At 42.9% G+C, this 23,284-nt stretch overlaps 1 protein-coding gene across 1 annotated transcript in view; it reads right to left on the bottom strand.

Moving 5' to 3' along the window:
- The window catches only part of arhgap15 (Rho GTPase activating protein 15), a 46,817-nt gene that overhangs the window by 12,896 nt on the left and 10,637 nt on the right, over positions 1-23,284 (bottom strand). The window contains exons 6-11 of the mRNA XM_071546731.1: positions 15,123-15,221; positions 14,417-14,561; positions 11,695-11,829; positions 10,011-10,109; positions 7,115-7,192; positions 5,444-5,578 (exon numbers count right to left, since the gene is read on the bottom strand). Coding sequence (XP_071402832.1) covers positions 5,444-5,578; positions 7,115-7,192; positions 10,011-10,109; positions 11,695-11,829; positions 14,417-14,561; positions 15,123-15,221 — 691 coding nt within the window. The remainder of the gene's footprint in view (positions 1-5,443; positions 5,579-7,114; positions 7,193-10,010; positions 10,110-11,694; positions 11,830-14,416; positions 14,562-15,122; positions 15,222-23,284) is intronic.

Genomic DNA, 23,284 nt, shown 5'->3' with positions numbered 1-23,284 from the left:
GGTGACACAGCGACTGGATACACATTCAGCACCTAAAACTGCTGTGCATCTAATCCCATTACAAACAGAGAGACCTAGTTTGTTTCGAGACAGCTTGCCGTACAAGCCCGTCTCCAGGCTCAGTGTACTGGCTTACCAAGGCCCCGTCAAGGCAAATATTAGCAGAAAGCAAATAATCCTGCAGGTTGTGATTAAGATTTTAAATGGATCCCAATTGTGTGCTTTTGGTTAATGAATAACAAAGTCTTAGAGGATGGCGTCTGTAATTTATTAAACATGAAAAGCTCCTTGATGAAATATAGAAACTAGATATATTTTTGCATTTCAAACGATTTGCATGGCCAGCTTACTTGCATGCAAATGAGGCGGAGTTTCAAAGAGTTATAAAAAGAAATTAACTAATAAGTACCATTGAATCGCCCTGTTTCGCAGAAGAAGGTGTCATCTTCATCAGAGGTAACCGGACTGTGCAATTAACCCACAAAAGCCACACGAGCACAATTGTACAAAAGTGAATTTATGCATTCTATCATTGCATATTTATGTAAGGGCTTCACTCCGCACCCCAAACACAAAAACACACAAACATAATTAATACTCATTAGGGATAAGTGAATAATCAATCTGACTGATAATGGCTCTGCTGTGCTCTCTAAGTCTGGATATATCAACTGAATAGAATTTTTTTTTTTTTTTTTTTGGGAGGGGGTGCAGCAGAGGTGAAGGGACTTGTGGTAAATTTCCAGTTACTTCTCAGTTCCTTCTTTCCCCCTAATAGTGATCATTCGTTAAAACTAGGGCAAAACATAAATATGTACAATAATTCATATGTAAATGACGGCTCTTTGAAGTTAAAGAAGTGGTGTGTTACCCGGGATGACCTGGAGCTGGAGCTGGACTTTACCCTTTCCAAGAAATGTTTGGATAAAATATGCTTCTGATGAGCTGACCCAATTGTGGCCAGCCTTAGCAGCATGTAGAATATTACTATATTACGATATAGTGTGATAGAACCTCTGAAACCATTTTGCATACAGATGAATACTCACAAACATCAGATTCTCCAATTTGCCAGATACTATGTGCATCTATGTTCAATAGTGGTTAAAGTGAGAGTGGAATTAATTTATATGTAGAGGTAATTGGCAAACACAACAGATCTCATTGACACTCCTGAAAAATGTTTGTGCTTCTGTGTCACTAGGGTGGAGAAATATGAAAAAAAAAAAAAATATGAAGGAAATATAGTCAGCTACAGTTTGATGCAAAAGTCCCTGGCTAGGTTGAGATTGTGGAGCAGTATTCATACGATCTGTTCTCGCCTGGGTGGCCCAGTTACAAACTCACATGACTCTATTTCCATGGTTACTGAGGGCATAGACAAGGACCAAACAACTGGGGAAAATATGCCTTTTCCTAATTAGCATTTTTGAATTAATAGAATAACAATTTTTACGAATGCTCGCCCGATTTTAATTTCTGCGAGTGAGACTGGGGGTGAGGGGCAGAAAGAGGAAAAGGAAACTATGTTAAGAGAGGTCAACTCTCTGGTATAAAGTAAAAATAAACAACTTGCAAATGCGCACTCACACACACACACACACACACACACACAAAGGAGAATCTCTCTGCCAATTTACACATTTACTGGTGATACTTTGAATAACACCCTTGCTAAAAAAAAAAAAAAAAAAAAAAAATACAAATTATAGCAACAACTTTGGTGTTCAAACGACATCTATGTCAGTGTTCCAAAAAGATAAAACTCAATTCATCAGTGTTTGCATTGATTTGCTGGGAACAAAAAGGCAGGCTTGTCTGTGAGACAGGTGGCTGGAGATTCCAGATCCCCCGCTCTGATACTAGGGCCACATGAATAATAGATTCTGCTACGTTGGTGCCAGGATCATGGCCTGCAAACACAGCTGCTCCTCTCAGCCATCCAAGAATGAACAGCTCACAGGGAAGGGAAACAGGGCATGGGCCCCACCTGAGGACCCGGCACAGAAAAAAATAAATACAAACTCACCAAATCGAGAGAGAGAGAGAGAGAGAGAGAGAGAGAGAGAGAGAGAGAGAGAGAGAGAGAGAGAGAGAGAGAGAGAGAGAGAGAGAGAGAGAGAGAGAGAGAGAGAGAGAGAGAGAGAGAGAGAGGGAGGAGTTAACAGGCATCTGTGATCTGTGCGCACAAAAGTAGTGAGAGAATGAATAAAGGAAAAGAAAGATGAATTAAAGAGGGTGTACGACTGAAAAAATGGTGGAGCAAAACATTGTGTTTGTATTTAGTTTGCAATGTGGAACATGGCTTTGTATTACATAACATAAAAACTATGATTACCAAAAGCTTTAAAGTGGAAATGACAGTATGGCTTTTAATCACTGCAAAAGGCTGCTAATAAGGCAGTGGGTCTGTCAATCTGCACACTGTGTCTTGCTGGGTGTCACGAAAAAATCTGCATGTAGAGACACATTATGGCAAAGCAAACCTCGCACCACTATCTGCTGGCTGGGGGATTTCAATTAGAGAGCTGGTGAAGTGGAGCTAGTATAATCATCCCACCTCTCATTTCAGCGGGGCCCGTCCAGGCCCAGAGGATCTCCCCCCTGTAATGCAACCCCATTACTGCCAAGATGGCCGCCGCGGCGCTAATGATGACGACCCATCTCCTCCATCACCACCGAGAGACCGTTTCACATTGTCTTAAATGGAGGGTGATAGATGGGCACGGGGCAAAGAGTCACACATATCCGTTTACAAGCTAATGCCTGGCACAGATGTTGCCCTCTGCTCATGAGCCCATCGGCTCAGCCAGGTTGCTGTTGATTCTCTTTAGCAGAAGTATTTTCTTCATTTCACTATGCCCAAATGAAATCCATAGTCATATGTCTGGAAACCGTTTTCTTCTAATTAAGTTTTAGCAACATAGCTAGCTAAGTGGCTACAGCTAGGCTATTTGGATGTGATGGGATGTAGGGAGGCTAACTAGCTAACATTATTTTTTTTTAGCCTACCAGAGCTAAAGCTAAAGTATTTGAGGCTACTTCAGGTAACGCTACACATCAGGGAAGCCGTCAATCTTTGACACCTTCCTTCCTTTATAAGCTAACAGAGATCGGTCATATTTCAAGAAATCCTGAATCCATCTTCTTGTCATTCAATGACAATGAGATTCAATGAGAAATTTAATAACCAGATTTTTCATGAGGTGAACTGTTCACCTCATGAAATCGCATCTGGATTGCAACTTGGGTAAGGTAGGTTCATGAAATCCCTAATGGACTCTTATCATAGGCTGATTATCTGCCTCAATATTTCCCAGAACCCGAACAAGGCTTCAGAGGGCGAGGACCAAAAAGATTCCTCAGTACCGAACAGCATCGCCTCTAAACGTCTCTAAACGCGAACGCTGAAGCTCAGCACAAAGATGTCGCTCTCTAAAACGCAAAACGATAGCTCGTTTGAAATGTAAACTAAGGTGCTCCAGCAAAACATCTGCTAACATCTCTCTTCACCCGTCCTCCTGTATTACCACCACCACGTTTAGTCACAAATCTGTGCATTCTCCTCCCCTGGCCGTTGATCTGGGGTAGCAGAGAAACTTGTAGCAGGTTAGCCTAATTACACCTCCTGCTATGAGGGGCTTCCTCCACTGCTAATTAGTTGTCTAAACGCTGTCTGCGACTCATCAGCCACGCACATGCTTATCTGATTAAGTGGATGGAACCACCTTGAGTGCCAGTGGGTATTCTGGCCTACATTTCGAGCATGTAAATATTTATTGCCAAATTATGCCACCACCTTGGGATTGTTGGCAATCTGCTTTCAAGGTCTCTGTGAGAATATTTTTGGGCACGGGGTGGAACAGATTTGATAATAGAGGAGACTTTCTCTAAACTGCATAGAAAACTTGTTAGCCCGGTAAAAATAGGCCGCACCCAACTTGGTCTGCAGCCGAGCATTGAACATTTTACAGTAAGCATTCTTGTCCAAATACAATGCTCAGCCACTGTAGAAGTTATGTGGCAGATTATATATACTATATATTATATGTATACCTTAGTCACACATGAGACCAACTGATACTGCTGGCCCACGGTTCAACCCCGAGGCAAGGAACACATGGCTCAGGTAGCATTTCAGCACCAGACTCCGACCTTTAATGGCATTGTTTATACAAGGTTAGCACAGAGGCGTCGTCTGTCCGGCTGATAGGGGGGGTGGGGTGGGGGGTCTGATGGCCAGGCCTGATGGAGCCTGACTGAGATGTGAGACAGGAGGGTGACACATGAGCGGCTGGAGGATCTGGTGACAGCTTATGACTGGACCCCGGATTGCACACCAGGTTCACAGGAGCCTTTGAACCAACACAGTTGGCCCAGACAGGGTTTAATTCATAACTGGGGGAATTTCAGAGGTGAGCAAAAGAACCTCTTCCTTACTATTTGAGATCGTGGAGAACACATGGAAAAACACTTTAAAAACACATTAATTTGATTTCTATTAGTGAGAGAATGCCAAAAAGGTCCCTGTTTTATAGAAAGCCTTTGTGATTAATTTTCATAATTCTTGTGCTATTACACTGTAACTTTGAATTCCAGTACAACATGCTACTGTGCTATGCAGGCTTTGTGGTTAATTCAAAATTGAATTGTGAACTGATATTATCATAACAAGCAGACCTCAATTTCTATTAAATCTAAGGAAGAAGAATTCAATTCAATTAAGTACATGAAACCTCGTGTTCATTCGCTTTTCTGCTTTATTGAAGCTTTCCAGGTGAGAATGCCATATAGTTTTGTCAGCTAATTTTCCTAAAATCCCTCAATTCTACTTTTTTTTCCGAAATTCATGTTCACCTCCCAGACATTTTCAATTCAAACTCCTATTCAAATGCATTTAAGTGAATTTGACTCGATTTATAAAATCCTGGATTGGCCCCAGTTGTGCCAGGCTTTCTATTGATATCTCCTCTGTTCCTGTGCACATAGTGTAAACATCAACTTTGCTTATCAGCTGAATTCCCAGTGGTCTCTCCCTTTCCAGCTCAGAGAGTGAGAAATAGTTTAGTCTTTAAGTGAGCTGCCTTAAGGGACAACAGTTCTAGAGGCAAACACAGGCACTCACTGTAAACAGGATTAAGGCTAATACACCACAGGGCCAAATGAATGTGTTACTATGTAAAACGAAGGGTAAACTGCATAAAATATGGTCTTGGCTGAATATCAACTAGCATTCTGACACATTAGCCAGAATCAATGTCATATTGGGGCTATTAGAGGGGATGATGAAAATGAATTGCAGCAAAAAAAGAAGTATTCAGGCCAGTACTTTGGAACAATAGAAGTGACTGCAAGGTGACTGCGAGCCTTGCCAATATGGCAAAGAAAGCAGCTGACACAAAACCAGCGGTGTTGACAGAAAATGCAGCTGGGCTTTACTCACTTATGGCCTCCACAAACAGCTCAAAGAATCGGAAGGGGAACAGCGGCTCTGGCAGCTCGCGGAAAAACATCTTGAGCGCGCCGGTGACAACGTGGATGTCCTCCCACTGGCTGCCGTCCAAGTTAAGCTCCTCCTCTGGGAGAACACCAGGCAGGCAGAGGACAGGAGGGAAGACAGAGGGAACAACACAGCTTTAATTGGGAGAATTAGCTGGGGCTAATTACTATGCTAATGTTTACCTGCTAACAGCGCTCGCTCGCTAACAGCCGGGCCTCCCCGGCTGCCCAGAGGTCTGGCGCCACATGTTTTCGCTCTCCGTTTGAGGCGATATAACCCTCCGCTGAAATCACTCAGTTTTAATAGAGCTGAGACCGGAGAGGGCCCCTGGTAGTGACACAGGCCATCAGGTAGACAAGCGATTCGGAGGGAGAAAGCGGCTTCGCGGTGCCACAGGAGGGAAGCCGTGTGAGCCAGAGCCAAGCTGACAGGCCTGGAGGTCTGACGCTGCCTCGCTACCGCATGAAGTCACATTAGGATGTATATTGTGCTTGGAAATATGCCATCCTTCACCTACTGAGACAATTACCCTTTACAAGGCGCTAATCATGCGGTATCAGGGGATCCGCCAAACAATTCACATGTAGAGAACTCATTTTCGAAAAGGCTGTTGATTTGTATTAATTTGTAAAGCGGTTGGCGTAAGTCTTAACTTGCACCTCCAAAACGGTATTCACTGAGTGACATTCATTCTTATTTTAGTTTGCCTCGAACACTAGAAGCCTCAACTTTCAGTCAGTCAGCCTCAGCCAGTGGATCCACTTGACACCTATAAGCTCATTTCTAATCAGCCCACTGTTGCCCGGCTATTGAGCCTCGGCACAAGGATTCGCTCGGGGTGGGGGTGGGGGTGGGGGGGGGGGGGAAGTCGGTCTTTTTTTTCTTTGGAATGCACTTCAAGTTCAGCTGAGGAGTGAAAAAGAAAATTAGTATCAGTCGCAAAGGCTGAATGTGCCCCGTGGAATTTTCATAGTATGCTATGCGATGTGGCAAACGTAGGCCAGCCTACATAATGTAAACGATCACAGGCATTGTGAGCGTCCCTCTGCCTCGACAATGTCCAGTGTCTCTGAAGTGCGAGCGCGAGTTGGAGGAACAACGCGCGTTAAGAACAAAATGGGCGTTAACAGAAAGTAGGCACATGGTGTCACCGCGCCAAAATGCACGGAATGCTGGAAATGCCGGTGATGTCACTCTCGAGCGCTTGTGTCTTGTGTTGCGATCCGGCCTCTGAACCGGGAATCACAAGGTACAGAAGGAAAAATATGGTAACATGCATTCCAGAGGGGGGTTGCTTTCGTGTTTCAGTGTTTTTGAATTATAGTAAGAGGTCAGTGGTCTGTCCTTGTTCTTTGACTAGGCAGTACAGACGTTTGTTTGTCTGTGGGAGAAATCCCCATGGGCTTGAGCATCTCACATGGAAATGTTGGATAATTTGCGTGTGTGTGTGTGTGTGTGTGTGTTTGGGATAAACTGTTGTAATGGTAAACACTAAAACCAGAGTCAAATTCCAACTTCCAACGAGGGCAAATTATGTGTAGCTTGTTACCCGCTGACAGAAAATTACAATTTACTAACAACTGCAGTTGTGGAAAGCATTCTCGTTCAACCGACCTTGATCCACTATGAACCGCAGCTTCTGGATGGTAGCTAGGTTGCCACTGACTCTGTAGATGCCATCGGCGTCCAGGCCTGGAAAATGTACATGTTAAACAGAAGTGAAATGGTCTTTGCTACAGTATGTTCAACAAACACGTGTAAATACAGACGGATGCCATCAGCTTCCAGACCAGACCTGGAAATACACACGAAATGTAAGTGAAACAGTATTATACAATCAACAAACACATTTAAAAATGCAGGCATATTAATTGTGAGGGCAAAAATGATAAAAAATCATACTGGCTCTTGGTTTCTGAATTACATTGTTTACTGCTATTGAATAATTTAGTGTGACCAAAATACATGCATGACTTTGATATTGCATGGATATGAAGTTAGAGGACAACACATATCAATAAGATTGCAACCTTAGATTTCTGATTCTCATTGTCCATACTAACTGCTGTTGAATCATTATCTGTATAATATAATATTGCACAGCATTACTGGCATATATACAGTACTGTGCAAAAGTCTTAGGCACCCTAGATTTTTTATATACATTTTGTCTTAGATGTTTATTTATTTTCTGCATTAGTGTGTCAGCAGACTGCTTTTTATAGCATTTTTTTTTATATTTAGAATTTTTTTTCATTTCATTATTTTTGAAAGCATCTTCGCTTTATGGATTTTTTTTTTTTTTTTTTACATGTGGCTAAGACTTTTGCACAGTACTGTATAGGATTGATATGAATTTCCAATGATTTCTGATTCACATTGTTCATGACTGCAGCAGAATTGCCAGTGAATATACTAATCTAGTATAATCAGGAAATACATGCTCCAAATACACGCACGGATATGAATTTAGAGGACAGTTAAGTATCAATGAGACTGTAGTTCTTGGTTTCTGATTCCCATTGTTCAGACTGACTGCTGTAGAATAAACCGTCAGTGAGCCTCGTCAGGGGCTTGGACTGCGATGCCATATGGCTCCATTTCACTGTGAGATTTTGAGGACTACTTTGATTATAGAGTAGGCCTGCCATTCTGTGCTGCATCCAAGGACTCAAGATGAGACTGCCAAACCAACTCAATATCAGTCGACAGCTTGTCATGCTTTCACTGTCCCCGCTCTAAAAATGAACAATGTTTTTTTACATGCCATTCTGTGTAAAACAGTGTTCATAGGAATCATATTAATTCAATGAAACCTGTTACATTTCACAGGAGGTAATACAGCTTTAGTTGATGATATAGGGTCTGACAAATAATTAGAAGTACACAAAGACATGCTGATGTTGATTTTGTACACTTTGTATAGTTAAAACAGTGTGACCTGCAGGTATGAAAGCATCCAAATTAAGGTTAGACTACTAGTTTGCTACAGAAGAGGATCAGGGCCACATGTGAAAAATGTGTTTGAGTTCTGAGTTTAAAGTCAGAATTCTGACATTAAGGTCTGAGAATAAAGTCAGAATTCTGAGATTAAAATCAGAATTCTGAGAAAAAAGTCACAATTCTGAGATTAAAGTCAGTATTCTGAGTTTAAAGTCAGAATTATGAGAACAGGGAAACAATAACTGAATAGGTGGTCGAATCACTGAATATTAGTCATTTTTTGACATGTAAAATGTTTAAGATGTTGAACATCAACACAAACTATCAGCTATCGGTAGCTTTAAAACAAAAATACCAGTGTGAGACTTCAAAAATCGGTCAAACCGTAATCCACATACCCCCAGACCCAGTGCATAAGAAAGATGAGCACATTCCATGAGATGCCCGCTCAGTTCCTGCAGCTCATTTTCGGGACACTGTTGTCACAGCAAACTAACACTGGGCAGAGGTAGCCAGGATGACATTTCCCCCTGCCCTTTATATTGATTGCACTAATGAATGTCCACATTTCATGCGTTTGACAGCGGCACGGAATGTACCGTTGTCACTGCCGGGGTAACTTGAGGATATAAGCTGGCGCGGAAAGTAAAGGAGACACTGCGTCCTCCAGTGTCTGTGACCCATGTCAGAATGACCTGATAGAAGTGAAGCTAAAATACATGTGGGCACATTGCTTTCTACTTCAACTTGTTCAAGGTTGTTTGTTTGCGCTCCCTTTCACAGCTCTCCCCACCGCCTCGCCATGAGCTTCACTTGTGTTGAAAGGTTTATTTTCTTACAGGCCAAAGTCCATCATGGATCAATAAACATAACAGTTGCTCTAAATCATAATTGCCATAGTTTAAAGGCACTCTTAATCAGTATTATTTTCTCAGCAAGTTTATCAGGCCGCCGCAATTTTACCCCAAGATAACTAATAGTCCTGAACAAATGTTCAGCCAAAACCACAAACGGGACCCATTACACCAACACATAATTCACTCTCAATTTCGGCTCGGTGTAAACAGTCTGAAGTGGACTCCATTCTGGACGGGGACCAAAAATGAGTGATTTGGGATGCTGGGGAGCGTTTTCCTCAGGGTTCAGCCCCTTTGCCTCGCCAGCTATGTTAGGGAGCCTGGGAAACTGCTGATCAGACACACTGTGCTGGAACGCTAAAAGTCAATGACCGAGACACACTTCTTCTAAAGCAGCCACTTTAGACCGTGGATCTTGTCAAATGAGCTTGAAAATGTCAACATGGAAAGAAAGTGTAAACAGTATGAAATGCTGAAACGGGAGATTTGCGCGATTGTGTGAGATGAAGCGTCGGAGAGGTATAGAGAGGCCGCGGGGGCCAGGATGTGGAGCTGAGAGAAGATCTCAAAACCTAATCCAGGAGAAGAACAGGGAAGTGCATTCTTCGAGCCTTTCCCACACAGATATCGTGCATTTTAATCTCGTTCCCATACACAATAAAAGAACTGGCAAATGTGAGCTTTCAGCAGAATGGTACGAGAGCACATACCTCGTTTCTCCACAGTTTCCAGACAGAGCTTGACGAACTTTGGCACGGTGGTTCCTTCGCGCTCGCAAAGTGTCAACAAGTGGCACCCGAACACGCGATCTGGAGAGTGAAGAGTTATGACTTGTTAGAAGAGGTTTGTGCAGAGCCACAGACGTTAAAAAATTTTAAAAAATTGGCTTTTCAGTTTCATCATTTACAAACTTCTGTGACATTATTACGTTCTTTTTGTCAGATCTCACCTTTCATTGCAACAGTACAACTTTAAGTCAAAAAGTGGAATATCTGTTAAATCAGATCCACTTTTTTTATTGACATTTTTTCACATGAACCTTGCGTCTCCCAAGTGGCGCGACTCTAAACAGAGGCGGCTCCTCGTTCGCTCTCCTCATGCGAACGTTTCCATTGCTTCATTACTCCACTTTTGTCCAACTGACTTAGCGAGGAAAGGGCTCTCTGAACTCGGCCCAACAGGCACTAAATTCCAAAAGCCTCTGCAGCTACTAACTTCATCAAGCCAAGTGGGGAACAGAAAGGCCGTGGCCTTAACGCATCTCGGGGGTTAGCCAGCACACATGGAACACAGGCCGATTTTCACGCTCGGCGGTGAGGTGCTCTCGTCGGGTATCGCGCCTCTCCGCAGCCTGTGGAACATCAAAGATCGCCCTCTCTTGTTTATACAGCGGAGGGGAGGGGAGGGTGCACCAAATACATAAATGACTCCGAGCGGGGCACCTTTGCATACAAAATGCACTTCTTCCCCGGCGCTCGGCGAAGATAAGCAAGGGGGGGGGGGGGGGGGGGGGGGGAGAGCAGAGAGGGGGGAGGGAGGGCAGAGAAATGGAGCAAAATTACCCCTCCTAAAGGAATTCAAATAACCCTCCCGTCGCATGGATTTAATTTGCATTCTGAAGAATGATAGGAGAGAAGAGTGGAGGGGGGTGGGGGGTGGGGGAGAGAACGTGATTTGAGGAAGCACACTCTCTGAAGTGGCTTGCCCACCAGCTCTGCCAAAAAGGACAGTCTGGGGGCCACCTGCCCCATTCCTTAATCCACAAGTATTTCATTTATTCCGTCAATAACGTCCTCCTCCCTTTGATCTCGCGTTTGTCCCGTGGACACAACATTAAAGGGTCTCCTTGAAGCTGGGGGAAAATTCCAAATACCGTTACCTTCTTCTTAGGATTGCAAATGTGCTTAAATATGCCCTTTAATGGTGTATTTTCCTTCAACCGTGAGCTCAATAAATTAGTTACCCCTTTGAGGAATGGGCGGGTAGCTGCCTCGGATCGGCGGCGGTTTGTTCGAGTGAAAATGCATTCAGTTCGTTTATCTGCCGCTGTTGTTCTTCTGCGTTGGAGGAGAAGAGACGATTTTCGAATCACTGTAAGAGCGATTAGTCGTATTGCCACGGTGACAATCAATTGTAAAAGAAATTGAGTCTCTTAAAAAAATTTCCTACACCGCTCTTCAGAGAGTGACTGTTAGCTGAAAACTTAGTCTGACGGTTCATCGCAAGTTCATCACAATATGAATAACCATTTGCGATAATAACCCCGTGAAAGCATAACACATGAATCATGAATAAACAGAGGCGTTCTCAGACAGTCTCTCCTTGTCGGGACATATTCCAGGGTGTTTTATTCATGTCGTGAGTGTCAATGTTTGAATTAGTGAAAAGCATCACCTTTAATGATGCCTTTCTCTTGCAAGGTCTTCATCGATGGTCGCCGGATGATGAACTTCTTCAGCCGGTTTTTCACCCCGCTTTTGTCCGCGCTGTCTGACACGCTGTGCTTCAGCTTGGAGCTTGTGAACATGTCTGCAGACAGGCACACGTGAAGGAAAAAGCAAATGATTACGCTTCAAATGTAGGGCAAACTATTATATTTACTGCAATTTTGTCTTTGCTAAACCTTTAGTTCTATTGTATTCAGGGCTAAATCAAGGCAATCTCTTGGTGTTTTCGCGATAGCAATGCTGGTCGCGATAACAGACCACAAAGCAGAGGACTTGCAGAGTTTAGTCTCTAAGTTAGAAGAGAAAGTGAAACAATAATACGCCTGAGAGTGAAGCTGAAAAAATACTCGATCGCTTTCATTTTGCCCGCAGCGACATTTCTAGATATGAACTTTAAAGGGACGACACGCCTGTTTGGTGTGGGGGGTGTGGGGGGGGATGTGGCGTTTTTTTTAGCGGTGGGAGGGAAGACTTGTGTATTTTTTTTTCCACTCAGGCAAGTTGCATATGGATTGTGTCCCTGACTTATCTTCACAATCATTCAAGATGGATCCGTGACATGAAATCAGAATGCTAAATGATGCAGAATGAACCTGCAAACCTGATGAGTTGTAAGGGGGGGGGGGGGGGGGGGGTCTTGTAGTCCTATGACTGCCTTTTTTGCAAGATTTTAGATTAGATTAGGTGAAGAGAGACATTTTTCTATAATTTTAGGTATGTAGCATTTTCCACAAATTGTCAAAAACAGCTAAAATTGACCAAAACATAAGATAACACAACTGGTAAATTCTTCTTATAATCAAGTATGTCCAAAATAGAGCAGATAGCAGGATTTGTGCAAACATTTTGCAAAAATAAACAAAAAAACAATTGCTAAATCAATAAAACTAATCTCTGTACCACTCTTAAATCATTAATCTATTAAATTAGTGTGTAAAATATGTGATGGCTATATTCCTGGAAGTCAAGAACATGTGTGGGGGAAAAAATAGACAAAAGTAGGGGAAGGTAATTAAAAATGAAAGTAAAAACCATCCCCCAGTTATCACACAAAATATTGATACGTTTGGATAGATAAATCACATCTCGTTCTATACGGGGCAATGCCTTTGATTCAGATATCAAATTTAAAACGGGCACATGTGAAGTCACTGAGGGAACTACCGCTTTATGGATTTTTCTTTTCCTTGGGTGGATGGTGATGGAAAATATAAGGATGCTAAATAGAGCCTGGTGGCACCACTGCTACCTGATGCTGAATTTCCCCTTCATTCCATTCCCACTCTTATTTATTCATTAGGCTTCTTTCCAGGCACCTCTCCCATGGCTGTCTTTTTCTATTATTCATTCCAATTGAACTTTTCTGTGTCTTTGGGAATTCCCAACTGTTTTTGAAAAGACCGGGCCTGCTTGTCATTTTAATAAAAATGAACATTGCTCCTCCCAAATGAATGAGGCTGACCTATTTTTTTTTTTTCTATAGGATAGCGTTGAAATCAAAGAAACACTTTTCCTCCTTGCTCTAGAAGGGGGAAGCTGTTCCAGTAAAGTGACCCTAAGATAAGAATACATCTGTACTATCAGTGTAAGCTGATGTAACACTGCACCATGCTCACATTCGACTGGATTTTGTCAATCGCACTTTGGTATCATGATGTCATCTGAGTTGTTTTCTATTGTTGTATTCATAAATGCATTCAGACTGATGTGTACTATTTAAGTAAAAGGCAAAGTGAAATTCTTCTGCCTGGATAATGCGTCGTTCTCATGCCTTTGCATTGAGAAGAATGTCTCCAGAACCAAAGGCAGAGACTAAAGATAACAATAAGAGACTGGATCTTCGCCTCCATGTCCCTCGTCTCTAATTAGGATTTTAATATGATCATTCAACGGCAATAATATTCCTCGTGCTACGCCAAAGGTGACAAGATTGATTTGAACCATTGACAGGGATTACCATAATTGCTACTTGACATATGCTGACATAATTCTAATTAGCATGTTCTTGTGTCATGGTTCCTCTGCCCGCTTCCTAATTGAAATCAACAGTCGCCGCACATTTTGGCCACGTATTTGCAAAACAGAAAAAGTGCCACAAAACATCAAGGGAAATCCGTCACACCAAATCACTTCAGCAGGAGACAAATACATATGCAGAACGCTCCATCTGTTATAAGTCATTCTTCTTCACATATTGGAAAACTAATAACTTTCCATGCAGTCGGGAACACATATCGCAACCCAGGTAGCTTGCAAGTGAAATGCATTTTAAAAAAAACACTATGGAAACACTGGCATCTGATTGGTCTATGGACCCTGCGGTGGCCATTTTGGATGTTACTGAATATATTTATTGTTGACTACTGCCGCATTCTGATACATGGGGCCGATATTTAAATATCAGATATTGGCCAGTCAGTGTCATCCATAGAAACAGTCTGTAAAACCTGCAATGAAATATTATTATATTTCCAGATTTTATTTTTTTCATTTAATTGCTCAGTCCTCCGAATAAAGCATGGAACTTCCGCCCACTTTGATCTATGCCAATTTTAAAGATATTAAATAGCGGAGCGAAATATCACCGACTGGCAGCTTTAACACAACAGAATCAGTACTGGCCTTCAAAACCCATATTGGTGAAACCCTGCTTGGGACTGGCTACTTACTGATGGAGCGTCGATGTCCAGGGTTGGCTTGCTTCGGGCTGGGGGAGGCGGATCCGAACCCGGGCAGGGAGCCGCCATGTCTGGGCAGGTACTCTGTGCTGTTTGACCTCCGGAGCCCGGGCTTGCTGGGAGAAAACCCTCCATCCTGCAGAGGGAAAGGACCGCACGACCTTCCACAGTCACAAAGCTTACTGACTGCATTACTGCTAGAGATGGGACGATATGCTTATCACACGCTAAAGTCTGACTGTGCAGAATCATGTTTGTTTCCGAGCCACAAATCTTTCTCGCAATGGCATTGGCTCGCTAGAATGTAAACAACAAATTAAAAATGTCATTACAAAGTACAAATAATATAATTTGGATGGAGAGCTTGTGAAACTGTGATGGTCAAGTGTCTCATTTGTGATTACTACAGTAGAATAAAATGGAGCTAATATCGCGATTCATTTTTCTGTCCCAAGATACGTATCGTCACATTTTTGTATCGCGATATATTGAATTTCAATATAAAGTCCCATCCCTAAAAGCTATTAATCATTTGTCCATTGCAGCATAAAATCCTATGTTTGACTTGGTAGTCCATGATTTAATAATTTGCTTTTAAAGGAATGTTTCATACAGACACTCAGGTTAATCATAGCACTAATAAGATAATGGCACCTCACACAGAACAAGATGAATAGCATGTAAGAAGAGTGCTTACCGAGGAACTGATTGTCTTTTTAATAGCGTCGTACCATTTGCAAATTGTGGGGTAGCTGTCAGCTTGGAGGAGGTATTCACTCCCTGTGTTTGTTGTGATCTGTAATAGACGAATTAGAAAACTTACTACACATTTTAATATCATTTATATCTAAACCATATCATCGCACAGGAGTGTTTAAGGTCACTATAATGAACATGAGCAGATCCGCATGGTGTTCGCAGACGCGAGTGTCATCCGAACATCAGGAAACCTTATCCCCGCCGCTTGCCGCGTGTGACAAGAAGCTCACGTTTCGCGGGCGTCTGTGCCAAGACAGAAGAGACAAACACAGACTGTCTCCTCAGAGGGGAAAACACAATTAGCGTGATACTTGTCATCTTAATATCGGGCCCGTTCTGCATCTCTCCAATGGTGCAGTAACAGCGTTTGGCGCCGTCAAATACAATAACCGTAGTTAGTGAAAGTCTTTCAGAAAGCATGACATCAAGGTCAGCATTGTCAAGTGCGGTTGAAATTACACTGATAAGAGCCCACACTGCACCAGAAAGAGGCAAAAATAACATCAAAGTAACCGTATAATATTTCATGTGGAATAGACCGGCAGCATTTTTATTGAACTATTTTAATAATAAGAAACGATAACGCTCCTCCGTTCCTTCAAGGAGGTAATTCCTCAGCAGTGTGAGGAGTTCAGGATCCACATAACCTTTTCCCTTTTATTTGGGGAAATCATCTTAATCCGGCGTGAAACACCGGACCGGACCGTAATTCTTTATGTCACACGAAACCTTTTAATGAATTCTGAGGAGGAAAAATTTCATATTTTATCAACCGACGTGCTCGGCCGAGTCAGCCGTAGCCTTAGGGAGTGGCTTCCCACATCCTCCTGTCCCGATATTCCACTCGTGCGATCCGGTTACCCTACATAGACCTTCAAAGTTTCTGACTGTTTGGGAGGCTGACTTTTCTGACTTCATTACAAAGCGTCAGGAGCAGTTAAGCAGCATCCTTTTGTGATGGCAGATCTAAAAAGGGGGAATGGTTACGGGCGCAATCCTTGTCAGAGTGTGTTTGTGATCCCTCTCTTCTTGGGTTACGAGCATCTGAACAAGCATGTTTGCTCTGGAACATTGTTTTTCCTGGAGGCTGCCCCAGGATGTGTCAGTAATAGGGTCTACACACTCACGCTGCATTGTGGGGGACAGGTTATGAAGAGACTGGTGCATTCAGAAGTCCTTGCAATACATATCAAACCTTTAGATCTATTTGTATAAATGCGAGCTTATGAGAAATACACGGCTATGAAGGAAAATGCAAAAACGGGACCGGTGAAACCAATGACTTCTATGCACACCAAGCCATATATGCTGTATTTATATCAAATCTCCTCTCTCTGATTAACAGGGCCATGATGGACTCAGATAGGTCGTTTCATAACCTCAGTTAGATGTCTTCGCATTCATTTTGCATAAGTTACAGTCTGTTCCTCTTATGAATCTTGCATGGTGGACACAGTGAGCTCTTTCTCGTCTCCCACCGGAGCCTGAGCTACCTTCAACTGGGAGGAATCTATGTATGTTTCATCCTGCCATTCTTCACCTCTCATTGCTCAAGAGTGATTGCAAGTTCAACCTAAAATCGGAGTCTTTTCTTTTCGTCATCACAAAATTCACAAATAATACTCTCTTCTCTCTCTCTGGGCCAATCAGCAAAAAATATGCAGCCTTGTTTTGACCTGTAATTGGGCCAATCAGTGTCATTTTGAATATGCGTTTCCCCAAGTTTCTTCTAAGTCTGATCGGCTTTCCCTGAGATATTTGCGCGACACGTGGACAAATAAACAAACAGACGATGTGCCGCCCCCCCCCCTTGAGCTAATCAGTGTAATTTTGAAAATGCCATAACAGAGCGGTGAGATGCATCATTCCGCCAAGGTTTGTCAAATTCCGATCAGGAGAGCTTGAAATATCACGTGACTGACGGCTGAGCGAAAGAACGAACGGAAGGAGATCGAGCCACAGTCCGACAATATCGAGACAATCCCCTCTATTACATGTGACAACAAAACTATTTAACATGATTTTCATACAATTATCCCCTGATGTAAATAGGGCATATGCATAAATTTATCCCTAAATCTGGGCCTTGAAGAAAGCCACGTCTCTTTAAGATGTCCCTGCAACTTGTTATCTTGAGATCCGTAGCCTCGATGTCGAAGCAGTGCTGAAATCCTCATGGCACTGGGGTTTAAGAGCATGGTGGATTTATCATGCATTCTGCAGGATAGCCACGCAGAAATGCATCCTGAACATTTGCTCCCCCCTTTCTTCTGCTGTCATCTCGGAAACAGAAGTGCTCCATTGAAATGTCAGGCTTTACACGCCAAAGTCTATCTGACTCCCCGATAAGGAGGAGTCGTCCTTCTGAAGTTTAATCAAAAAGCGAGTGCAAACTACTTAAAAAATATATCAAACATTTTCTTTAGCAGCGGTATGGTCAAAGATGCATTAAAGATTATCAGAGGCAGCCTGAAGAGATGACAGCGGACTCTCCGTGTCTATTCATTCGGTTAATGAAAAATGGAGATAAGCTCTTTCAACTAAATGCGGCCACATCCAGCCTCGAGTCCTGATGTCAGCTGTCCTAATCTCGCCGTGCACAAAGGTACAGTGTGTGGCGCGCCGCCTCTCATGTCAAGCTCGTATTGAGCTGTAGGTTCGGTCGCAAACTCGGTAATTCGCCTTGATGTTAATCCTGACGCGCGCGGGCCTCTTGAACCGCAGTTTGTGATTTTAATTAGTGCGGTCATTCTCAGGCAAATGTTTGCTGGGGAGATGCTAATGTGCATGAAAGCAAATAGATCCCCCGCAGGCCTCTCAATCGCCTTGTCCAAATGGGAGGCAACAGCATAGGAGGTGATACTAACCAGACTGCGGTACCTAGGTCTCCAGTGGAAGAAAAACACATGATACATGAAGACAAATAGAAATAAATGTGAATATTTGATCCCAGGCATTGAACAAACAGACAAGGAATTAACAAGATCACGTTGTTTTCATTGGCTGGCTCGGTAGCAGACATTACAGTTCCCAAGTGTGTATAACCAAAACACAAAAGCACATCCAGTGTCTAAGTAAAGTACATTTAAATTGCTCCATCCACAGACGAGGAGCAGGGTATAGTATGGTTTCTATTCATTCCAGACACCAGCGAAAACGGAGAAGATAAAGCAAAAATTCCAGTCAAAAGTTTTGTGTGTATCTCTGCAAAGTGAAATGAAGTTACAGTAACCAGCACAAGTACTGTTTTGCATTCGGAAAAATGAAAAAGAATATGAAATAAATCATTTTTTTTCATCACATTTCTTAATAAAGAGGATGTTGAATGTCTGGGCCTTATTTTGACTGGAGTCATTAATATTTAAATATGCACAGTGGTGCAGAGCGGAGAGTGCCATTTGTGCTTTTATACATTTGCATTTGGCTCTTAAATTAAACATTAATTACAGTTCTTCATAAAGGAACAATGCAACGTTGAAGCATTCTACTTTGCCAAGTTAATTATTTCCAATTTGCAACAAAATATCTGTGAATGTGTCAAACTGTGATGATATGGTTCACAGAGATTAAAAAAAAAAAAAAAAAAGTTCTTAGACTCACAGCATAAAGAAGAGAGTAGTGCTGGTGTTTCGTCAGGTTTGCCCTGAGAAGAATGTTAATTCTAAGGCCAAGGCAATGTTTGTGATGTTCACTTTTGCCATCATTTGTACAATATGTAAAGTATCCTTAATTTACAATTCACAAACTCCCTTTCCTCTCGGTCGCTCCTCTTGATCTTCTGTGAATTCGAACACGGCTCCAGATAAAGGTAGAACCGTTAAACGCAGTCCCGTGCATGTTGATCCAGAATAAAGGCTTGCGGTTTTATGAGGAGAAGTTCATTTCGAAGTTGTAATCTCCGAGGCAATCTGCTGTCGGACGTCTAAATCCGTCCACCGTTTTGGCGATTAACATACTGTGCTTTCACTGTTTCTCTCAAGAACCAAATTAATGCCCACTTCAATGTAAGCAGCTTTGAAGAGTAAGGGCCACCACACAAATACCTTTTCTCTGCTTCGGGGCCGAGCGGAGACTGTCATTTCAAGAGATTAACTCCCTTTTTGGGAGTCTCCAGAGAGGAATTATTTTATGACATTAGAAAGGTAACATGAGCCGACACACAAACAGTATCAATATAACGCAGTGCGGCTGATGTTTACTTTTTCCTCGCTACCCCCCCCCCCCCCCTCCCCCTCCCCAAGAGAATAGCAATCCAGAATGACAGAACACGATTAAACTGCGAGATAAAGCTTTTTTCTCTCTAACAATCTGATGTTTGGTTGATTGCGTGAGTGAGTGAAGACCAGCTGATAGCATGACACATAGGGAACCTGCGCATTTCATCAAAAGGCCACTCTGTCGTGAGGTCGGTAAGGTCGGTCTGACGGGCCCAAAAATTTCAAAACACCCCACTGTGCGTATAGAGCTGTGGGATACAGAGATGAACTATTCATTTCTCAGGCAGCCACACCAGTTTTGTAGTTCATTTGGTAGGGAAGCAAAGTCAAAGAGTGGATGATGAGCATCTCTTCCAATTAAAAGCTTTGGCTGGACATTAGAACAGCTACTCTTTTTGGATTATTATACATGTCTGCTCAGTGTTTGTTTAATGTAGTTTTGTGTGCTGGACATAGCGCCTTCTAATTTTTTTGTGTGTTTTTTAATGTCCTGTATAGTTATGTGTTATTTGTCTTCCATCGAGGACCATATTGGAAATAAGTTGTTTTGTGGAACACTTTCATGTGCCATCCTCTGTGTTCAATGTAACATGCTAAGTTCTTTAACATGTTTGATTTTTTTTTTTTTTTTACCCGTAATAAATTCAATCAATCAATCAGCAGGCCTTCATGCAGGGATCCAGCATTCTAATTGGTTCTAATTTTGTTTTAAATGGTTTTACTTTGTTTGAACTTTTACTGTTTTAACTTTTACTTTGCTCTTTGTGAAGCACTCTGTATCTTTGTTAAGATAAGTGCTAGACAAATATGGTTATTATGCATGCCAATATTGGCAAATTAGGCTTTTGTATTATGTTTCACAGAAACAAATACATCACAGCTTATCACAAATTCCCTGCTTGTTCCCTTCCTGTGGTACATTGGGGGAAATGTTGCCTCCGTAACTCACAGATTCACAAAAAAATCCAGCGGGAAAGGACCACAATGAAGCCATCCCACTCTGCTGTGAACACACCTAGGACAGCCTGCTGGAAGACCAGAACACATCTACTCGCCCGTCTGGCTCTGCGACCCTCTAGAGTTAACACAACATGTTACTGTGACGATGGGAAGTGATTGATGTGCAGCAATATACAGTTACAGCCCAGTTTCAGACGGCCGGGGTTTAGCAACCCTCCTGGGCCAATTAGCCATAACACTTATCACAGCGTCACTGTTGAACATATCATTCTGAGTGCATGCCCATGAGGTAGAATATAAGACGCCAGCTATGATAGCGGTTTAGACACCACAGAGACATGTAGTTGCTATAACATGGCGTCGATTTTTCTCGAGGTGAATGGAAAGTAAGATATTTTGACATTCGAGCACGGCTATTAAGCTATACACTGGGTTTGATCTATTTGGGTCAGAGGCAACTTTTTCTCCGAGCGGTATGTGTTTTGGGATGAAGCCACTCTTACTCGCAACTGTAATCACGGCGAGTCATCAGGAAGCAATCAAGCACCGTTCGCTTAAGACGGATGGCATTAAAGTACTCAGGTCAGCGGCTTTGGACGATTACATCCTGGGATCAGGGTGGCAGGAGCGAGTTCACACAGGACACTTACTCCGCTCTGCTACCGCAAACTAGTTCCAACCTGCTCCTCCTATCTCCCTATCTCGCTCAGCTACATCTAAGTCATTTCTAAAACATTCATCACAAGTTTATCTTCCAAATCGCAGTTAGAAATAACTGACACTAATTCCAATTATAGGCCCTTGGAAGAATTCGCGGTCACGGAAAGGTGGCTGGGTATCCTGTGCTTACGGTGTCAGAGGATACCATAAACACAGTTTTATATTCAAGAGCCTCCTCATCAGCGTGAACTTCAAAAAACACATCGACCTCGTTCAGAAAACAGAGTTCGGCAAACCGCGCTGACCCCGGCGCCCGAGCCCTCCTCCGAACATTTGGCTGAAATGCTGCGAGCGTAATTCACCTTTAACACACTGCGGAGAGACGCATCCGTGAGGTGGCGTAGGTCTTTTGGAAGGAATATTAAACTTTCTTGTGATTAGTCCGAGACAAAGCGATGTGGGTTTTTTTTTAGGTTTTTTTTAGAGTGGTGGCAGGTTAGGGCTCCTCAACTGAAGTGGACTCATTATTTTCTAGCCTCGGGCTCCGTTTCATCATCTTTTAGTTGTTTCGGTCCTCTCGCTTGTTGTTTTGGAGTCTGTTTTTCCAGATTGCGACTGTAAGGGAGCTCTGTTTGTCAAAGCAGAAAAGGGTACAAGGAGCTCACAGCGAGCGTCGCCCAAAACTCAAAAGAATCAATTAATGATGAGAGAGGGATGCAAGTGTTGACGTCTTTGTCGCAATGGCCAGTTGATAAAACCAGACGACTTTGACACATTACTTTTGTCTCTCTTTACTTCTAGGGGGGGGGTGGGGGGTGGGGGGGGGGTGGCTGCAATTTGGACTTTTTCTCCTCCTTTTGTTATTTGCTTTTAACTCACTCAAGCCAGACACGCACTTAGATATTCAGAAATGCATGAAAAATGCATGACCACTTATTCAAAGTTGTGCTTCTTTTCATTATTTGAGCAATGTCAAAGAAATCTCAAGTTTTATTAGCCTCAAGGGAAGCGTTTTGAGCCTTTAGTCTGTCTCAGAGGAGATCGCCTTTAATCAATGCCGAGGATGGTAAGAAATGAATTGAAAATATTATGTATTGCCCGCCACGCTATCGTGACTGTCTGCCATTCCATTTGAAGTTTTCCAAAACAAATATACTGTGTAGTATATGGAGCATATTTTTGTATAACCATCAGCCGGCTACACTGATGGGTAGCAACGCTGTCTCTCTCTCTCTCTTTTTTTTGCAGGAAAACATATTTCTTATCAGGAACCTGAGAGCCATATGGGAGTAACGATGACCCACTCTCAGCTCTGTCACAATCACCGACCTTTTTGCCACACTGCTCTCGTTTCTATCTTTGTTTGCGTTAGCATTCTTTCCGCGAGTGTGCCACAAGATCTGGGGGTCCCCCAGGTGTCAAGAGTCTTAACACACAGAGCAGAACCCGTTCCCTGTGCTGCTGGAAGGTATGCATTTCACTGCGTCAGCCATTGGTGTCACTGATAGCTTGATAAAGGACACCGTGGACAGGAACCTCGCATTGTTTCGAGGAACCTTTGCGAGAGTTTTTATCTTTGAACGTGGATGAACCTTGAAGAAAAAAAAAACACAACCGGCTCCGACATAACACTTACTATAGAACAATGCGCAGCCATCGATAGGGATTATGATATTGATGAGTCAAAGGAAGGGCGAGGAAAGTGTCCCGTAGAAAGGCAGCGCAGCTGAGTAAATACTGCGAGGCGGCGACAACAGCCCCAGCGACATCCTCCCCTCGTTCCCATCTGCCCCTTTCGCCCTGCTTGTGGAATACTGGAGGAACTGTGTGTCACTCATCCACAGCGATAGAAGATGATTAAATAAACTTCTCAAACTACCCAGCACGCGTCTTTCCCGCATTTGCCGTGAAACCTGCATTACAAAACAAAGCGAGCGGGAATAGCGCTTTCTCAGCCCGCAAATTTTTGTCAACATTTCCAAACACTTTAACTCACACTCCAACCCCCCTCCAGCAGACCACAGCTATGTTAATCCCTACTGAGCGAACCCTCATAAATTGATTGAACCCCCCCCCCCCCCCCTAACTTTCAACTTTCTGGATATAGAAGAGAAGGATCTCTTTTTTCAGGGAGACGATCGCCCGGAGAGGTTGGTTTCAGCTCGCTCTTCTATCCTTTTTAGCCATAACTTCCTGCAGGAAGAGCAGGTCTTCCGCTGCAGCCTGCTGGCCCGGCTCGTCCGAGGAGCGAGCGCTGGGAAAA

This window comes from Centroberyx affinis, unplaced genomic scaffold (genome assembly GCF_046629955.1).
Source record: "Centroberyx affinis isolate AG114_WGS23_722 - 3 ecotype Tasmania unplaced genomic scaffold, CSIRO-AGI_Caff_v1 ptg005419l_1, whole genome shotgun sequence".
NCBI lineage: Eukaryota > Metazoa > Chordata > Actinopteri > Beryciformes > Berycidae > Centroberyx > Centroberyx affinis.
The sequence above is the reverse complement of the archived record's forward strand: the minus strand, read 5'-3'. Positions and strand labels throughout refer to the sequence as shown.